Consider the following 19,557-nt stretch of genomic DNA (forward strand, 5'->3'; position numbering starts at 1 on the left):
CCAAGAATATCTCATGTCCGAGGACTCAGAGGACCAGGAGAGGCAGGAGAGCTGAGAAGGGGGCAGCTGGACGTTAAGTGAGGGGAGCGTTGGGGAGGAGAGGTGCACTCACCGCAGCACCATCATGTAGAGGGGGTTGTGCGAGATGCAGGCTATGAGCGCCGCAAAGGAGATGAGGAAGATGGTCGGGAGCAGGAAGTGGGCGCAGGAGACGGGACACGGGCCTGTCTTCGCTGAAGCAGATCCCCTGTTAACGCAGCTGCAGTTCAAGTAGATCTTGGAAGGAGATGGAGGGGAACAGGGGAAACCTGCTGTTATTATTTCGAGTCCACACACTTTAAATGCCTGCTCCAACGGTCACCCCTCTGCCCTCCCTGGGGACCTGGTGATGCTAGATGCAGAGACTGGAGAGGAGATGAGGTGGGGATTTCAGGTGCCCCGGGGATCTCGCTTCTGATCACTGGGCAACAAACAGTGTTTGTTTCACCAAAACCAGTCGTCCGTTGTGCGCTGGACTCCTCCTGCAATTACACCACGAGGGGGTCTGCAGGATCCCGCTGCCAGGTATGGTCCACCAGTTGTGGACCTGGGTTTGGGAGGGCCCTCCTCTGGGCCAGGCCACCTGCTGCCCAGCAGTAGTGGTTTTCTGGGTTTTTGTTTTTGCTGTTTGTGTGTTTATTGCAGGGACATTAAAGGAAGATAAAAATAGGAGGAGATACCAGTGGGAATGGACTTCCCAGGTAGCTCAGCTGGCAAAGAATCTGCCTGCAGTTCGGGAGACCTGGGTTCAATCCCTAGGTTGGGAAGATCCCCTGGAGGAGGGCATGGCAACTCACTCAGTATTCTTGCCTGGCGAATCCCCATGGACAGAGAAGCCTGGCAGGCTACAGTCCATGAGGTCGCACAGAGCCCAACACAACAGAGCGACTAAGCGCAGTGCAGCACAGCACCAGAGGAAACACAGTGAAATCCACTGAACTTTCTGCCTGAGATAAATTCCTCCTTCCTCTAAAGGTCTCTGTCCCAAGTCTATAAATCCATACAGCTCAACATTGTTGTACAGCTCACCTTGGTGGACCCTGTCTGTCAGGTGGCTTCATCTTCCCTCTCACATCATCTGATGGACCAGCCTATGGTCCAACTGCTTTAAGTGTCAAAGCCATTAGAGGGCAGAGATTGGAACTAATAAACTGGTATGCTTCCTTCTCCCAAGGACTGGAACTATGGACCTTCTTTACTTGGGCTGCTGGGAAGCTCATAATTAAGTTGTATACAATGTTGCTGCTACCTTCCTCAGTCTGGATTTTTTACACATATATTCCCTTGTAATTTGCTATTTTTTTCTTGATATTATGCTGATGAACCTTGGTCTTGATGTGCTTGTGCTGTTATTGGAAACTTGTCAAGATTATTTCTGGAGGTAGACAACTCAGAGGTAAGTAAATAAAGATAAGAAAACCACAGAAGCCACCACAGGCTCCTCCAACAAGAAGGCAACCGAGAAGGCATCTTGTCCAAGCTCTTGGTCCTTGCACCTCCTGAGAACCATGCTCCTCTGCCAGCAGAGGTGGCCATGGAAGCAGCTTTGCCTGTCCTCTCAGGGAAGATGGCTAGCCTTGCCCATGCCCTCCACACAGGTTTAAAGGAACAGGCTGCATCCTCTCCCTAGGGAGCTGCATAGACTTCCCGTGCTCTTAGGATAAAGAATGTCCAAGTCTGAAGCCTGAGCCCTGCCTGCTCCCAGGCCTAGCTGGGTATGACCCTCCTCCACACCTTGTGCCAGCCCTAGCCTTCTCGCTCTTCCCATTTGCCAGATCATTCATGCCCTTGGGTCTTGCTCTTGCATTTGCTTCACTCCCAGGTCTTCATAGGGTTTTCTTCCTCTGGTGGTTCAGTCCTAACGTCACCTCCTCTGGGAGGTCCCCAGATATTCTCTGTCTCATTAAGTCTCTTCGTGGAATGGGTTACCTTCTAAAAACACTCTTGTGCCTTTATTTGGTGAATACAAGTTCATGAGGGTGGGGACATGGGCTGATGGGATCCCCACTGAATCCTCAGCACCCACGAATGTGTCTGGTGTTCACTACGTGTCTGTTGAATAACCACACAGACAACTGGAGTTGGTTTGCTGCTGTCTGATCTGGGGAGGCAGGGAGCACTCTGAGGGCTGGCCAGGACCTTGCCAAGTGAGTATCGTGAATGTGAGCTGTGTGAGTGGGAGGCTGTGGCTGGGAGACACCTGATCTTGCACAGACATGCCCTGGGCTGAGGCAGCACCCTGGGTTCTAGTCCCAGATCTGCACCATGAATAGCTACAGCCTTCAAGCCAGTCGTGTGGCCACAGCTGAGAGTGCTCAGAAGGGTTGAACCAAAGGGCCTCCGTCACCACTTCCGGCTCTAACCTTCCAGGTCCACATCACAGAGGCCCTCTGTCCTCAATCTTTGTGGGCCTGTCCATATGGCTTTGCGACATAACAAGGTTGCAGGATGCTGGTGTGCCCAATAAGGACCCATCAGGGTGACACTGGCAGGCTTCAGCGGAAGGAGTGCTCTGACTTGTTTCTGCTTTGAGCATTGTTAGGCTTAAGGAATGTGAATTCATTGGACATTGGCCAGTCTTTAATTGACTTTGGGCTATAAGCATCTGATCATGACCCTAGGGTACGGGAGGTGGAGAAAAGGTGGGTGTGGCCCAGAGGCCAGGATGCTGGGAATGAGTGGGGTGGAGCCCTGCCCATCCCAAGTGGAGGAGCAGGCTGTCAGAGCACACACTAGGCAGAGACCTGGGGCCCCTCCGGCCCTTACCGGTTGCTTGAGAGCTATGGAGCTGAAGTTGACTTCACTGCAGCCAGCGTGGCAAGGGGAGAGGTATTCAATCCCATCGTCTCCACAGACCGGGTGGAAGACAGAATCTGGGCACGAGCAGTTCCGTTGGCAGAGGACAGGTTGTGGATGTATAGAACTTGATGTGCTGCCAGCAAAACAGGAAATGGGAATCAAACAAAGCAAGACCAAAGGAAAGCCTCGCCACTCCAGCCCAGCGTGACTTCCCCGCCTGGTTAGCGTGCTTGTGCTTCTCTGTTTGTCTTGGGCCAGCGCCACCCAGAGATCTGAATCATGTCTACTGGAGCCAAGGGTCAACTTGGCCGGTGTTCATGGCACCTCTGCTTCTTCTGCCAGTAGGAGCCCAAACCTACCAACTAGTCATTGGGAATACTTGGTTGGCAAATCCCCCACTGCAGAAGGGGTCGAGACGAACAACCTGCCAGGACTCTGATGAGAGAGAAGGCAGATGCTATGGGAAAGTCACAGGTGATATTTCCCTTCCTTTCTCTTTCATGTGGGCTCGGCTGAGGCCCCTTGAGGTCATCTAGGGTCTCAATGGCTCCTGTCTCTGGGTCTATGTAGCCATCGCCCAGGTTACTGCATCCACCTGAGCTTTAACCCAGGGGTTTCACTGGCTGGTCACACCAGTCTCTCCGCCCTCCATATCCAATATTCATGATCTCCTCTGGGAAGGGTGGGGGTTAGGGGCTGATAAACCACAGTTCAGAACTTTGCTAAAATAATTATTCCAGTGCTGGTTAACAGTAATGGGGCATCTCCATGCTCCAGGCACTGTGCCTTAGGGCTTTTCATGCACTGACACCACAGTAAATGTTCTGATAATGATGCTCCCTTTGTGGATGAGAAACCTGAAGTAAATTTCCCCAACTAGGAAAGAGCAGCGCCAGACCTCGGACCTGGTCTGATGACAAAGCCCTGTGCTAAACACCCAGGAAAGCATTCTTGGCCTCTGTCAACCACAGCCAGAAGAGCAGTACAAACTGGGAGTGGGCCAGCGTGTGGGGAGGGGCAGTTCCATCCTGAATAACCCCCCCCTCCTTCACACCCTCTGGAGACAGGAGAGGTCCTTTCACAGGCAAAGATAGAGCACCAAAACTGAAAAGTACGCTATCTTCCGGTATTGCAACCTCACTGGGCAAAATCTAAAAGAAGAGGTGTGGAAAGGTGGCTCTGAGGGAAAAAAGCAAAAAAGCACATCCCCTCCTTGGCTTCAAAGCCCTTCCTGAACATGAAGCCAAACTTAGAACTTAAAACCATGTCGCTTTATGCAAGCCGACAGGTATCCTTTACCTGCCCTCTTCCTCACCTGCCCTAATTTTTTAAGTCTGCCATCACTTTCATTGTTCTTCTCCAAACCTTTTCAAGTCTCTGTCTCTCATCTTTCCTCAGCAGCTCAATAAGACTCTGTAATTCTAGCTGGTAGAGAGCAGATGCTAAACATAGCTATTTCCTGGTTCCTGAGGCTCACAGCACTACAGATTCATCTTGAAACCAAACAAATCAGTTTCTATTGCTTCTTAAAACGCAGAACGCTAATCCTGATTGCTAGTGGCCCACTAGCACTCTCTGATTTCTTCTCATAATTGAGCACGCTAAGACCTGGCTTTCTCAGTCGCCACATACGAGATCAGATCAACAAGGGAAAAGGAGAGAGGACAGTTGAAGAAGCAGAAAGATGTGGCAGCCATCTGCAGGTTCTGGACTCCTCACCCTCGCTCCCCTTACCTGGGGGGGTAGACCTCCGCCACGAGCGGGGTGGAGCAGCCCATGAAGAACAGAGGGGCACAAAGGATCATGGAGATGATGATGATGGTGGCAGCTACACGGGGAATAGTTTGCAGAGAGAAAGCACAGCGCTTCATGAGGATCCCTCCAAGCAGCATCCCCAAGGCCGCAGCAGGGAGGTTCACAGCACCTACAGACAGAGAGAAGCTGGTCTGGGCGCATAGGCCTTGGAGTGCTTATGTGGACCACCGAGAAGGGGGCATGGCTTCCTGAAGGGACATTCGATATGTTTAATTGCAACAGTAATAGATGACATTAATTGAGCACTTACTGTTTGCCTGGCATACTGACAGAGTTATCTTGACATGGAGGATTGCCCTGCCGGTGCAAACAGTAAAGAAAGAAGTGGGACCCTTACAACCAGAGATGTGGGTTGAATATGCATTTATTAGAAAGTGAAAGTGTTAGTTCCTCAGTCATGTCCAACTCTTTGTGACCCCATGGACTCTAGCCTACTAGGCTCCTCTGTCCATGGGATTCTCCGGGCAAGAATACTGGAGTGGGTAGCCATTCCCTTCTCCAGTGGATCTTCCTTACCCAGGGATAGAAGCTGGGTCTCCTGCATTGCAGGGAGATTCTTTATAGTCTGAACACCAGGGAAGCCCGAAGAACTCTGTGCGGGCATAGTTGCATCCAATTCTTTGTGATCCTGTGGACTGTAGGCAGGCACAATACTGTCCATAGTACTCTCCAGGCAATAATACTGGAGTGGGTTGCCATGCCCTCCTCCAGGGGGTCTTCTGGACCCAGGAATTGAACCCAAGTCTCCTGCACCTCCTGCATTGCAGGCAGATTCTTTACCAGCTGAGCCACCTGGGAAGCCCTTATTAAGCCTTTCATTACCTGGCCCTTTACTGCACTGTAACCACAGGAGGTTAGCAAGGCTCTGGTGGTGCTTCCTGCTTGATGTGCTAGTCAGAGGCCAAAGGCTAGAAGGGTGAAGTCACAGCCAAGAGCCACACAGGAGGTCAGGGGTCATGCCCTGACCACCCTGCCACATCCACATGGTCAAGTTCACCAGTGAATTGGCCCCCATCATTCCCTTGGGTACTTGATGGGACTGCATCAGTATTTTGCAACCTCAGCTGCCAAAAACACACGTGCTGGATGCTGGCACCCTCTGCCAGAGATTCTGCCCTCACTGCTCGAAGGTGGGGCCTGGACATCTGTATTTCTTAAAGCTCTCCTGGGGAGCTTAAAGTATAGGGGCTTGAGAATCACTGGGCCCCACAGTCCTTATCCAGGTGAATGTCTTCAAGCCCTTGGAGAAGAAAAACACCCAGCGGCATCTTGCCTAGCCCCCAGCTCAATCTGTGCTCTTTCCTCTCTTGTCCTTGATGATGTCAGAGCCTCTGGGAGACAGTCAGGCTTTCAGCCCCTCTGACAGGGAGGAAGCAGCCCCCAACCTCCACCCACTCCTGCCCAGAATTATAGGGGCCCAAGAAATCTGCCAAGAACATTCTGGATTGCCAACCAGGAAAAATGTCCTTAAAATCCTTTCTCCTGGGCAAGAACCCGCTGGCTCCTGCCCTTATCCGGTCTGCTGGCGCACCTCCCTGGATGAACGGGGGAAGGCCCGACTGCGGCAGCCCTGGGGACTCACCGATGAGGAAGTTGGCATAAGCTGCGGAGGCGCCGTACTGCTTCTCCAGGAACTTGTTGAGGAAGGTAGAGAGGCCGGCGATGACGGAGGAGAAGGTGCACTGAGCCAGGACCACCAGCATGAAGAGTGGGTTCATCAGGAGCCTCAGGAAGATGCGGGGGAACCCTGTGGACAGACTGCTCTCAGGGCTGCGCCTCCAGGCAGTGGTCACTGGGCTCCGCAAGCCTGACCTCTGCCCTTCCTGCCCCCCCGGCAGTTCCCCTCTCTTCCTCCGGACAGAAACCCAGGCCCCAGGCTGCTCAGTGGCCAGCTGGGGACACAGAGCCACTCAGGATCCACTCAACATGCTCACGGGCTAAATAAAATGAGGACAGGCCTGGAAGAAATCAGGTGGCGGGTGATTACACAGGACAGCCGCATCAATGTGAAGGGAAGAGAGAGGAGGATGTGGGCCAGACTGTGAGGGCGGGCCTGCCTCTGCCTGATTTTGGGTCTCCTGCTCTCTGCAAAGCAGCAGTCGGCAGAACCTCTCATGAAGCGATGGGCCAGTGTTGCTTTTACTGCCACTCACCACACCCAATCCCACATGGGCCAGGTGACCCTAGACCACCCCCACCCCAAGCCAGCCCACCCAGGACTGCCAGGTCACTCAGTTACTTTTAATGAAATCCACCAGGGATCTTCTTGACTTGACCTCTTCCATATTCCTTGCTTCATCCACCATGGGATGAGTCCTCTGAAGGCAGCAAAGGGGGTGAGTGTTAACGACATCCTTGAATGTTAACAGGTTCCTTACAGCCATCTTTCCCAGGCCCTTGATCCTTCTGGTCTTAGTGGCTCACGGCAGGGCGGTGCTCAGCCACCCTGGAAGTGCATGGAAGGGTGTCCAAAGCAGTCACCACATGCATGTCAGTGAGCCTCGTGCTTTGGCCACTGGCCAGAATGCATCCACACTAGGGCCTCCCAGATATGATTTCATATCTGTGCATATTATTTCATGTCTAACTGTTGGCTGATGCCAAGAGGCATGAGTGAACATCAGCCTTTGTCTGTCTGTCATGGCTACACTTCTTCCTTGTCCTCAGGTTCCAGGAGCTATGGGCCTCTGGGACGCTCTGGTCTATAATGACCTCTGTTCCCAGCTCTCTCTTTCAGTCTCCTCTGTGGAGTCCCTTCGTTCTTCTGGCCCAAAGTTGGATCCTGTCCAAGGCTCCGACCTGCCTCTTAGCCTGCACTTTCTGTGCAAACCCCCTCAGTGAACTCGCCTTCCACTTCTGAACTTGTCAGCTGCAGCCCAAGGCCCAGCTCTGAACCACTAAACAGATGCAAGGCCCCCGAGCTCAGACACTGTTGGGATCCCCCAGCAGACTCATCACCAGGTGCAGGCGCTCCCACTTATGTCATGCTTCCTCCATGGTGGGCCCCGTGCCCAGCATTCTGCATACACTGTCCCATTCCTCACAACCTCCTCCTCAAAGAGGTGCTCTTATCTCTGGTACTTTTGTATTTATTTTTATTTACTTATTCGGCTGTGCCAGGTCTTAGTTGCAGCAGGTCGAATCTTAGTTCCTAGACCAGGAGTCATTGAGAGCACAGATTCTTAGCCATGGGACCCCCAGAGAAGTCTCTATCTCCAGTACTTTAAAGTAGAGGAAACTTAGGAGTAAGAAAACTTGTCTAGGATCTCTCAGCTAGTTTAGAAGTAGCAGAGCTAGATTCAGACTCAGGTTTGTCCGACTCCAGCATTGTGATGATGTGCTGCCACACTTTGAAATTCTTCTTCAAGACAAGTTGAGGCCATCTATCCCTGCCCCACCCCCACCCCAGCCGGGCCTAGATTTCACCCAGTCTCACACACCTTATTGCAGAACGTCCAGCTCAGCCTCTGGCTTTAAGCCTTGGCACAAACTTTAGCTGCTCGTGGCTAAGTCCTTCTGAGCAACCCTTCCGAGGACATCTATACTGCCCTGTTCCAGGTGCCTGGCAGCCACAGCCCTGGTCCTCAGCTGTATCATGTCTACACTGGCTGCATCACGTCTCCAGGCTTCATTCCTTCCCGACTCCCCAACCACAACCTCATGTAGTTGTCACCCAAGTGGGCTCCAGTCACTTAGAACTTCACGAGATCAGAACAAGTTTCAGATCCTTCAGGCTAATGTCAAGGCCCCCACTCAGACTTCTCCCCACTGTTTTCCAATCTCATCCTTCCCTGATTTCTTTCCCCAACAGATATGACTGGAAGATGCATGCAGGTCAGTCTGCTCAAAGTATGCTCCACTCTCAGCCCAATCTCACACTCTTCAGCACTAGGAATGTCTTTTTTACTCAGTCCTTTAGGATTAGACATGACCAGCCCTATTACATGCAAAAGTCAACTGCTCCAGGTCACATATTCAGTTTTTATTGACTCTTAATTCTTTATCTCACTTTACATAACTCAGAACTTCCCCCAGATTATATTCCCTGGAGCCCTCCTAATCCCTGAGATGCTACCATGGTGAGGGAACACTGATGAAATCACATCTTTGGGAAATTCACAAGCACGCTCACCTTTCAAAGCCTCTGAGAAGTCCTGCATCAAGAAACTTGATTAGATTTCACCCAGAATTAACTTACTGAAACTTCTCAGCTTTATTATCTACCCCTCCATACCTCCTGGTGGCTCAGATGGTGAAGAATCTACCTGCAGTGTGGGAGACCCAGGTTTGATCCCTGAGTCAGGAAGATCCCCTGGAGAAGGAAATGGCAAACCACTCCAGTATTCTTGCTGTAAAATTCCATGGATAGAGGAGCCTGGCAGGCTGTAGTCCATGGGGTCTCAAAAAGTCAGACAGGACTAAATGACTGACACAGTACCTCCTTTTAGGAAACTCTTATAATAGGTAGAATTGTGGGTTCTCAGAAGCTTACCTCCATTTTTGTGGGTATTGCTCGAGGAAAGAAGAAGAAGGGGAAAGAAGTGACAACCAAGCAGGCAGAGGAAATGAGCAGGCCCAACCACCAGGCTCCTATCCATCGGGGGTCTCCAGGGCTCAAGTTAACCGAAGCTGAAGAGAAAGCACAGGACACAAGTATTTGTTGGATGAATGCATGATCTCACTTTACTCATCAAGGGAACTAGCACCTTGGTCAAGACAACATCCTCTCTCTCTTCCCAGAGAACAGAGGCCTGTGGGAGGATCAGCGAGGTTAACCTTGCCCTGCAAGCACCATTTCATTGGCCAGTTTCAAACCCATGCATTCTTGGTTTCCAGACCTGCACTCTTAATAACTGAGTGCTCTGCCTCCCACTTTTGTTAACCCCTAAAGAAGGAGGCCTCGCAGTTCTTAGAAACTCAAAAAACCACCATGAACAGAGTAGGCTCTTGGGTAAGCAGATGCTTTCTCCTGTGCAGTCTCCCATCCACACCCAAGGGTCTGCTGTTGTGTTTCTCTTTGTAAATAAAGAAGCCACATGGGCATGCAGGGAGGGAGAAGAGGGAGAACACTGTCCTGGGCCCTGTCCCTGGTGGACTGGGAGCTCAGGGGCCGGTCTCTTTGGGTAATGAAGAGCTAGGACCCAGCTCAGGAAGTGCCAATGAAGGGCAAGCATGGCTTGACCCCGAGCAGACAGCTCCTCCAGCTTTGCCCTTTGATTTGAAGTACAGGTGGATGACACTGAGCAGATGACACTGTGGTCTGACAGTCCCAAGGTCAGGAGTCTGTGGTGTCTGGCAGCATGATTGCCCACATTCTTTGTGAGACAGGCAGGCTCTGATCTGAGTGCCTGGCACTGGGGTGGGGATGTTATTTCTGAGGGTCTGGCAGACCTGCCTTCCAGCCACATCAGGCCTGCGGGAATTTACATACCACGCACACACTCCCCGTGCATTCCCTGTCTTGACTTTGTCCAGATGGTTTCCTCTACCTGGGAAGGCCTCTGCCACCAGCCACCACCAGCTGTGGAATTTCCACTCACATGGGATGGAGACACGCATCATCTCCCTGGGAGGCCCTCCCTCATCATCTCATGCAGAAGCACTTTTCTGGCCTTGGAACTGCCAAAGCACTTTGCCTGTCCCTCTGTTAGGTGCTGGCCCTCTCTGCCTTGCAGGAGGCTGGGGGGTGTCAGGCAGGCTTACAACAGCCATATGCCCTTGTAGGATTCATCCCGGGGTCGGCTCCCTGAATGGTTAACTCAGTACATGTGCTCTTGTCTGTGGATTGTATTTTCTCATCCTGAGATAGAGAGGCTTAATCCATATCATTTTGTTAATAGCTGACTTCTGTCAGCCTCAGTATATATCGGCCATTTTTAAACATCACAGCAACTTTATTTCACTATCATTGGCCCCATTTTACAGATGAGGAACTGAGGCATAGGAAGATGAAGGTTTGTGCCCAAGATCAGTAGAGGTGGTAGAATTCAGCTAGTAGAGGTGGATCCAGGATGAGACACAGGTTCCCTGCTATCTGTGTCCACATGGTTAAACTCTGTTACACGCTTCTGGGTGGGAGTCATAAGCCATGTGTATATTTCACATACTGCTTCTTCCTTTCCCTTAAAGAAGTCTTCTCAAAATTTTTTAAACAATCAAAGAATTATAGAACATCTTAGAATCAAAGAACTATAGAGTTATTTTTAACACCATGACCTCAGAAGGCAGCTGTGATAGCAACACCTGAAGCCCTGCCCAGGTCTCAAGGTTTCCCACTGCAGAAAGTATGTTTTCTTAGGGAAGAAAGTGTGTTTTCTTCAGCGGCAACTCCCGCTCCATGATAAAGCCTGGCCCTGGAGAGAGGAGGTACATGCTGTCTGCTCTCCACTATCTGAGGCCGGCTGACAATTGCAGGTGGGAGGGAGGGAGTGGGGAGCGAGGGAGCCCTGGCACACACTCACCTGTGTCCACCCTGCCATAGTCTACAAAGATCTGCAGCATGACCGAGCCCAGCAGGTACCCGAAAGCTGGTCCAAACACGGCGATGGCAAACAGGATGGCTGGAGAGGGGAGAGAGAAAGGCTGCTGAGGGGGCTGAGAGGACTGAGGGGGGCACCCAGGCTCTTTCCCTCACCAAGGGGTTCCCGGGACATTCGCCAGTCTGTCCCCTGGCCCTGACAAGTCCACACCTGTAGCATTTCCCACAGACAACGCCAGAGCCACTCGAGACCCTGGAAGGTGTGGAACCCAAGCTGCTTCTCCTCTGGCTAGATGCCAGAGCAATCTGCTTGCTGGGAGAGAAGCGGCCTCCTGGGCATTTACAGATGAAGGCCCAGGCGTGGGCTGGGGGCAAGGCTCCTTGCAGGTATGATGTGGCAGCCGTGGTGGGAGCTTGTGGGCCACAGAGCCTCTGGATGTGGCCTGTCTGGTCTGGGCCCTGAGGATATGCTCAGTGTGGCTTGTTCTAAGGGAAGAATTTGGTCATTTGCTATCTATTTTGCTATCTATTTTGGGCTTCCCTGGTGGCTCAGATGGTAAAGTGTCTGTCTGCAATGTAGGAGACCCGGGTTCGATCCCTGGGTCGGGAAGATCTTCTGGAGAAGGAAATGGCAGCCCACTCCAGTACTCTTGCCTGGAAAATCCCATGGATGGAGGAGCCTGGTAGGCTACAGTCCATGAGGTTGCAAAGAGTAGGACATGACTGAGCGATGTCACTTTCACTTTATCTATTTTGCATGTTTTTCTATGAGGCCAACTTGTTCCATGGGTGGCTCAGAAGACACGTGTGCTGGCCGGTGCCTGGTCTGGAAAGCAGTGGTGCTGCTCCTGACCAGTAGCTTGACCCGATACTTGACCACGTACTGCTGGTCAAGGAGCTGCCCTGTTCCTGGCCCAGGACCAAGGGGTCATGCAGATACCCTCGGGGACTCCCACGGCTCCAGCACCCAGAGCCCGTGGGCCTCGTCCTTCTGGTGAAAAGCTGCAGCCTGGGCTGGGACTCAAACAAGGTGCGTCAGGTCCCCAGACGTCTGTATGCCTTGGCTGTGCCATGTGAGGACCCGCCCCCAACCCAAGCCCTCTTCAAGCCTGACTCACAGATGTACAGGGGCGAGTTGTTGGGCTCCGAGAAGTCATCCACGTAGGAGATCCCAAATGGCTGGATGGGCACCGTGCCGATGCCTGCCAGTAGCTGGGCGATCACCATCAGGCCCCACATGCTGCTGGTCTCCTTCTGAGAGTCCTGGGGGCTGCTGTGGCATTTGCTGGGGGGCAGGCCCTGCCAGGATTTCTGACAGAGCTCGGTCTGGAGGTGGCTGCTGTTCCCTGCAATGGGAGAGCACACACCCGTCACTGCCACCCTGGTGTCCTGCTGTGGCCTCTAAACCTGGCCTTTCTCCCAGGCCTTCTTGGAGTGGCTCTAGAAACAATGGTGAGAGGACGGGAGAGGTGGACTCCCTGCTCTAAGGGGACCTAGCCCACATTGGGTGGGAGAGGCATCTTCCTCTTCTGGGGGACCATTCTTTCCCCTGTCTGGGTACTGGCAGAGGGGTGGTGTTAGTAACACGAAGCTTCGGCCCTGGAGGCAAGGCCATCCAGCGGGGAAATGGGGAGCCAAGATCCACATCCAGGCTTGTGGGCCTTCAGCGCCCCTGTGGGCAGCCTCAGGCTCAGGCCCCCAAGATGTGTTTTCTCTTTAGCAAGACAGAAGTCATTCTGTACCCCAGAAGATGGTGTTGCCTCCAGCCTGGAAGGCTCCCAGGGGTCATGACTCCCAGAATTCTCCCTCTTGGATAAGCCACACATTGGGTCACACTAAGGAGCCCTACTGCCAAAGGCATTGAACGTGCTACCCAGTCTGGCCAAGGATCAAGAATTTGGGATGCTAAAGGGATTTTGACACCCTCTGGTTCAAACCTCCTGTTCCAGATAGGGGCTGAGGCTGCACCCACAAGAAGAGCCAGGCTGCACCTACTGTGAGGGCCCCAGAGGCCCCATCGTGGCCTGTGGGCACCAGTGCCCATGGCTTTGGGGACCTGGCCAGGCTGGCCTGCTGTTCCCATGCGCTGTTTCCAATTTGGCCCACACTAAACAGACAGCACTGCCAGCTCTCCAAGGCCCTGAGGGCTCCTTTCCACGAGATGCCTTCTTTCCCAGCCTTGAAGAGGCCAATGGAAACCACTAACATCCCTGACCCTGCTCCATGGGGTTCAGTTTCACTCTCATTTGTCCTTTCAGAGAGGACAGAGCTCCGAGCTGGGTGGACCTCAGAGTCCCATGGAGAGGAACCATGAGGGCTGTGGACAAGATCTGTCCATCCTCCTCGACTCTGCCTGGTGCTGTTGAGCTCAGGGCTGCTCTGGGCGGTGGGGCTGGTGAGGGGTCTGCCCTCCTCATCTCATCTCCCCTCCTCTTCACCAGACACACATGCTTCATCCAGCCAGGCCTCCCCATCTCCCTTCCTCTTCACTGGAGTTTGTGTTGAACACGTGTGAAAACTGCTGGCTTGGGGGTCCCCTCATCAATCAGGGAGGCCTGCTCAGTAAAAGCAAAGGAGGCCAAGATGTCATCTGGTCAAGGTCGTCCAGACCTGATAGTAGCTGCATGCAAGGAAGCTCTGTGCACCCAGCCTAGCACCCAGCCCCTTTGGTTAGTGTCCCTCCATCCCACCCATTATCCTGCCTTTCAGTGCAGGGTATGGGGTTTGGGTAGAGTGGTCCAACCACAAGGGTAGGTGGGAGACAGACTCTTAGAGGGAGGTAGCTTTGCTGACATGGGAAGGAAGCTATAACATCTTGTAGATTCAAAAACTACCTAGTAGTTTGGAGAAGAACATGATCCCTAATTTATAAAACTTATGTGATCTCGTTGAATATGCAGAGAAAAACTGGAAGACCATGGCTGTCCCAGGGTGATGGGATTGTGGCATCTTTGCATGCATGTGTGTTTGCCTCTGTGTACTTTCTACTTTTTCTATAAGGAACACATGATGCTTTTGAAATGAAGCAACAGTGAAAACTTTTCAATTAAAAATATTTTTCATAAAAAGTATATAGCCAAACTTTAACAATCATTCTCACTTCTTATTTCTTGGTTCCAGAGCTGTTGCCCTGGGCCTGCAGAGGTGTGCTTCACACCAGAGCCAAGTTTCTCTGACACCCATCTTCCCCGAGGCCTCTCCTTGGTGGAGTGCTGGGCTCTTCTCTGACTTACATGCTCTCCTGTAGAGACCCAAATTCCAGCACCAGAATTTTAAAACTTCCCCTTACTGCACAAGCAGACACTGCCAAGGCTGTGACGTACTTTGTGTCCTGCCTAGAGGTTACTGGCCCATCTAACTGGCTGCTTTGGGGCAGAGCTGGCATTTGAACCCATGTGTGCCTGATTCAAAGTCCTTAATGAAATCAAGTCTGAAATGGCAGCTCTGAAAAGATCCAACACAGGTTTTGCAGGGATGGGGGAGGCAGGTCTGGGGTGATTCCTCTGCTCCTCCCTAGTTACATTCAAGCACATGAGCCCTCTGATCTCTGTAGGTGGCTGGGAACCTCCTCCCAGAAAGAGGTATCCTGGGAAGGGCTGGCTGCTGGGAGTTCTGCTGAAATCCGAGACAAAGAGACAAAACAAGCAGAGTATAAAGAGTGAAGAAATTGGTTTTGGTGAAATTAGCCAAACACAGAAAGGCAAATGCTGTATGATCTCACTATACATGGAATCTAAACTAGTCAAATATATAGAAGCAGGGAGCAGATGGTGGTTGCCAGGGACCAGGGGAAGGAGAAAGGGGAGGCTATGGTGAAGAGTAAGAAGCTTCAGTTCTGTCAGAGAAGTTCTAGAGATCTGCTAGATGGCATAGTGCCTATAGATAACAATACCACACTGTAGACTCAACATTTACTTACAGGGTAGATCTTAAGTGTTCTTAACACACACACACACACAATAATAATTATTATTATTAAAGGAAATTTGGGGACATGATGGATATGCTTTGACGGTGATGACAATTTCATGGGTGTATACTTAAACTCATTAAGTTTTATATATTAATATGTATAGCACTTTACGTGTCAATCACATCTCAATAAAGGCATTTTTTTTAAAGAAAGAAAAATTGATTTTAGCCCTAAGTAGCTGTGTGATCTTAAGCAAGTCTCTGACCCTCTCTGAGCTTCAATTTCCCTTTAGGCAGAGACCATAATGTGGCTAGATAGGGACAGCTCCTGTGGGTCACTAAAGGGCTAGAAGGCAATAGTTCCAGAAGGGAGCAGGCATGAAAAGTCAGACCCACTGGTCAGTCAGCATGGCTGACAGATGTGCTGGCCCCCTTGTAGGAAGGCTGGTATGACCCAGCGGTGCTGCAAGGCTTGACTCTCACTTTAGTCTGGAAGCACAAAACTGTGAAATGTTCCTGCTGAGAAGGAGGAAAGCCCTTCACTGCCCTCAGGAACCCTGTCACCAACACTGCCCCATGTCCAGCTCTCAGAACCAGAGGTGTGGTTCTGGCAGACTCATGCCCACCCCCAGGAGGAGGCCCAGTTGGCCATGGACAGGCAAGACCCACAGATGTTGGAATGGCTGGATTGGGGGCCTGGGATCTGGGTCCTAGTCCTGAATCTGACTCCCTACATCTGTGACCTTGACTTTTAAAGACCTCAGAGGATTCCAGGGAAGGGGCCATGCACAGAGGTGGGTGGTTGCTGGTGAGCTCACAGCTCGCTCTGGGCCCTCAATTTGGCAGCCACTGGGACACCCCAGCTGATGAGCATTTACACACGGTGGGCTGTGCTAATCTTTAGAAAAAGAACCCACTACCCTTCTCAAGACCATTTGGACAGGTTCAGGAATGAGGCCAGAGCAGGCTGCCTGACCTGGGTGGCCTTCTAACCCAACTGGCCAGGTGCAGCTCTGTGGTCACTCAGTCGGCACACACGCCCTGCTCACCTCCTTCTGCCAATTTTGAGCTGAAGCATGTCTAAAGGACTGATAAATTAAAAAGCTGCCACCAAGTTCTCAAATGGGCATTTGTTCTTAGAAGATTCAAACAAATTTCAAGTAGATTTTGCATGAGGAAATGAGTAAAGTTTGGAGTTCCCTAAAACCATGGGCTGTTATCACTTGCAAATGTGATTGGCTAAGCTGCCTGTCCCTGTCTAGGTGTGACAAAAGCTCCCTCTCAGTGTTGTCTTATCAGCTATGGGGTGGCAGGACCAGGCCTCCCTTTTGCGCTAGGTGGCAAATGACCACACCGGGAAAGAGGTGCAAAGCACTGGCCCCTGCTCCCAGTGCAGCCACTGAAGAACCACACCCAGGCCTGTCAGCTTCCGTGGACGATGCCTGCCTCACTCTTGGCTGTTCAGTTACTTGGTCAAGTGTGACTGGGGGCAGGCACTCTGCTGGGGTGACTGAGACAAGCCCAGGAGCTGCCATTCCAAAGCCTCTGACTGCTGTGGGACACTCATCATCAAAGAAGCAACCACAATATTGTCAAAATATTGGTCAAATAAAAATCCCATTGAAATACCACTTGCCACCCTTTGAAAAACAGAAAACAAATGCTGGGCACTGCTGGTAAGAATGTAAAATAGCGCAGCCACTGTGGCAAATGGTATAGTTCTTCAAAAAGTTAAAAATTGAACTACCATATTATCCAGCATTTACACTTTGGGTAAATAGTATTTTACCCAAATACCACTCTGGGTATTTGCCCAAAAGAAATCAAAGCTGGGACTTAAAGAGATATTTGTACACCAATGTTCATAGCAAGATCATCTGCAATAGCCAAAAGGGGGAAATGATGCAAATGTCCATCAACGGATGAATGGATAAACATAATGTGACACACACATACAGTGGAATAACACTGAGCCTTATACACCTGCTCCATTGCAAATGAATGAACCTTGAAGTCAGGCTCACTGAAATGAGCCTGACACAAAACTACAAATATTGCATGATTCCATTTACATGAGGACCCTAGAATAGATAAATTCATAGAGACAGAAAGCAGAATGGTGGCTGCCAGGCAGGGGCTGGGAGGAGGAGGAAGAGGGAGTTAGTGTTTAAGGAGTACAGTTTCCGTTGGGAAAGATGCAAACGTTCTGGAGATGGATGGTAAGAATGGTTGTACAATAGCATGAAAGTGTTTAATGCCCTGAACTGGACACATTAAAATGGCAAATTTTATGTTATGTATAGTTTACCACAATAAAAAAATACAGCCTGGTATCCACTGAGTTGGGCTCCCAGGTAGCAGTAGCAGTAAAGAACCCACCTGCCAATGCAAGAGATGTGGGTTTGATTCCTGGGTTGGGAATATACCCTGGAGGAGGGCACAGCAACCCACTCCGGTATTCTTGCCTGAAGAATCCCAGGGACAGAGGAGCCTGGCAGGCTACAGTCCATGGTCACAAAGAGTCGGACACAACTAGGGCGACTAGCATGCACACTCACATCCACTGAGCTGGAAAGGAAAGTGTACAGGGAGCATGTGGGGGAGGCGCCAAACCCAGGCTCACTGGGGAGAGGATTTGGGAAGGATTCCTGGAGGACATGGGCTCTGCACTGAGAAGACTCAATAGGAAGAGACAGAAGGTAAGAGCACAGAGGTTTGGTGGGGTCAGTGTGCAAACACAACTACGGTGAGGCCTGGCCAGCCCTGGAGGGCTGCTGTGTCCCATGAAGGGGCCTGGATTATATCCTAATGAGAACCCAGAGGGTCATGATCATGAAGGGGAGATTAACCAGTGTTCAAGACCCATGTGGAAACAGTGGAATTGACCCAGCCAAGAGCTACTTGGATAGTAAAACAGGTGAGGCTGTGTGCTACGTGAGAGGCAGGCAGGGGTTGCTGGTCCAATCCACGGCTGTGAGCACAGGATTGCTCAGCCCAGGGCAGGTGTGCAGCAGATACACAAGGCCAGGCTTGTTGTATGGGAGCAGGAGCCTGAGAAACAAAGGGCCAGAGAAAAAGTGCTTCTTTTAAGAGTTCTTGTTTTTAATTTTACTGATTCTTATTATTCAACTAAAGTCATATTCATTAGAACATTGTTGCTGGCAAAATTATTTTTCTGTGAGCCATTTAACAGTGATCAAAGCTCATAAAAATGTTGACTGGCTTATTAAGCCTTTACATAGCATGTTGCACGGTGCACCAAGGCCACAAAAGTCCTCATGAAATTTCACCTAATGAAGTGTCCAGGAAGCAAAATTCTCTGGGGATCTTTTAACTGTTTTACATTAACTTTTAGAATGTTAGATTACCTGTCAGAAACTGCCTTTATTAAACATGCGCATTTTCAAAAATAATCAATCGGCCCCAGTTAAATCCAAGTCTACCGAGTTCCTCTTGGAGCATTCTGCACTCCAAATTGATTCAAGGTCTCCCAACAAACTTTCTTTTCCTTATGCCAGCCCTAAATGGGGCCACCCCTAAATGGGGCCACCCCACCCTGACCAGGCTCTGACACAGGTGAAAGGGAACGAGAAGTTCCTCCACCTGGGAGCACCACCCTCAGGAAGGGAAGCGGCAGCTGTCTGTCCCGGGGGCAGGGTGCCCTGGACCCAGGTAGAGTAGCGTGTGGTGGTGGGTGAGACCACTGCTTCCTGACTTATTGTGGAAAAGGTGTCTGCATCAGAGACAGAATGTGGGCCTTCCAAGAGCCCATGCCTGGGCCTCCCTGCAGTGGGCAGCCATGGCCAGCTCACTCTGGTGAAGACAGTCTTCTAGAAGTTAAAATATTAGGCTCTTCTCTTAAAAAGAAGACAGTGATGGAGTGACAAGACCTCGTATCAAGACCCTTTGGCAGAACTGGGGGGCTCAACTTTCTGCAGCCCACCCCCTCCTCTTCCCTGGAGCGAATTCAGGAGCTCAGCCCATGTGAAGAAGCAAGAGCAGCCTCTCTTCATTTTTTGGGCATTTCAGCAAAGGCCAGGCACCCAGTCTTCTCTACTGACTTACAGAACCTCATTGCCCTCCTCCTCCTCAGACCTGCAACTGTCAGATCCTGTGATAAGGTCAGAGAAAAGCCCACCAATTCCAGCCACAGTCTCAGGGGCTGCCTGCCTCCAACTTGAGGGGCCTGGGAAAGGGAAGGAGGGAGGTGTGTTCATTAGCTGACTGTCAGTCTATTTCCCATCTTCCCTGAGGCCCACTTCTGGAAGGCTCAAGCTTATCAGAGCACATTCTTCTTCCCACAAGACACCAGAGATCTAGCTGTGCCAGTTTTCACAGGGCTTCGAGATGCTAACTAGAAACAGGCCGGGACCTCTCCCCTCCTTCAGCTACCCCCCATACCAGCCCAGCTGCATGCCAGTCAACCCTTTGACTCACCCCACAATTTAAATACACAGAATTTCAGCTCTAATTTCTAAACAGCTCCTCCAGTTTAGAAAGAGGGGACGTAGTAG

The 19,557-nt window shown here is 51.1% G+C and overlaps 1 protein-coding gene across 3 annotated transcripts in view; it reads right to left on the minus strand.

The window, feature by feature from the left end:
* Nucleotides 1-19,557, minus strand: part of SLCO2A1 (solute carrier organic anion transporter family member 2A1) — a 91,047-nt gene that overhangs the window by 10,154 nt on the left and 61,336 nt on the right. Inside the window, exons 4-11 of one of the 3 annotated variants that reach the window (XM_086316112.1) lie at nucleotides 12,250-12,477; nucleotides 11,115-11,213; nucleotides 9,146-9,282; nucleotides 6,893-6,971; nucleotides 6,236-6,400; nucleotides 4,573-4,762; nucleotides 2,806-2,971; nucleotides 113-276 (exon numbers count right to left, since the gene is read on the minus strand). In XM_086316112.1, coding sequence (XP_086172238.1) covers nucleotides 113-276; nucleotides 2,806-2,971; nucleotides 4,573-4,762; nucleotides 6,236-6,400; nucleotides 6,893-6,971; nucleotides 9,146-9,282; nucleotides 11,115-11,213; nucleotides 12,250-12,477 — 1,228 coding nt within the window. Of the gene's footprint in view, nucleotides 1-112; nucleotides 277-2,805; nucleotides 2,972-4,572; nucleotides 4,763-6,235; nucleotides 6,401-6,892; nucleotides 6,972-9,145; nucleotides 9,283-11,114; nucleotides 11,214-12,249; nucleotides 12,478-19,557 lie in introns of those variants that run through there. The other 2 variants (XM_086316120.1, XM_086316131.1) reach the window with 2 other exon arrangements.

This window comes from Bos grunniens, chromosome 1 (assembly GCF_055505025.1).
Source record: "Bos grunniens cultivar Pamir isolate PY7600 chromosome 1, Bosgru_T2T1.0, whole genome shotgun sequence".
In the NCBI taxonomy this organism is placed as follows: Eukaryota; Metazoa; Chordata; class Mammalia; order Artiodactyla; family Bovidae; genus Bos; species Bos grunniens.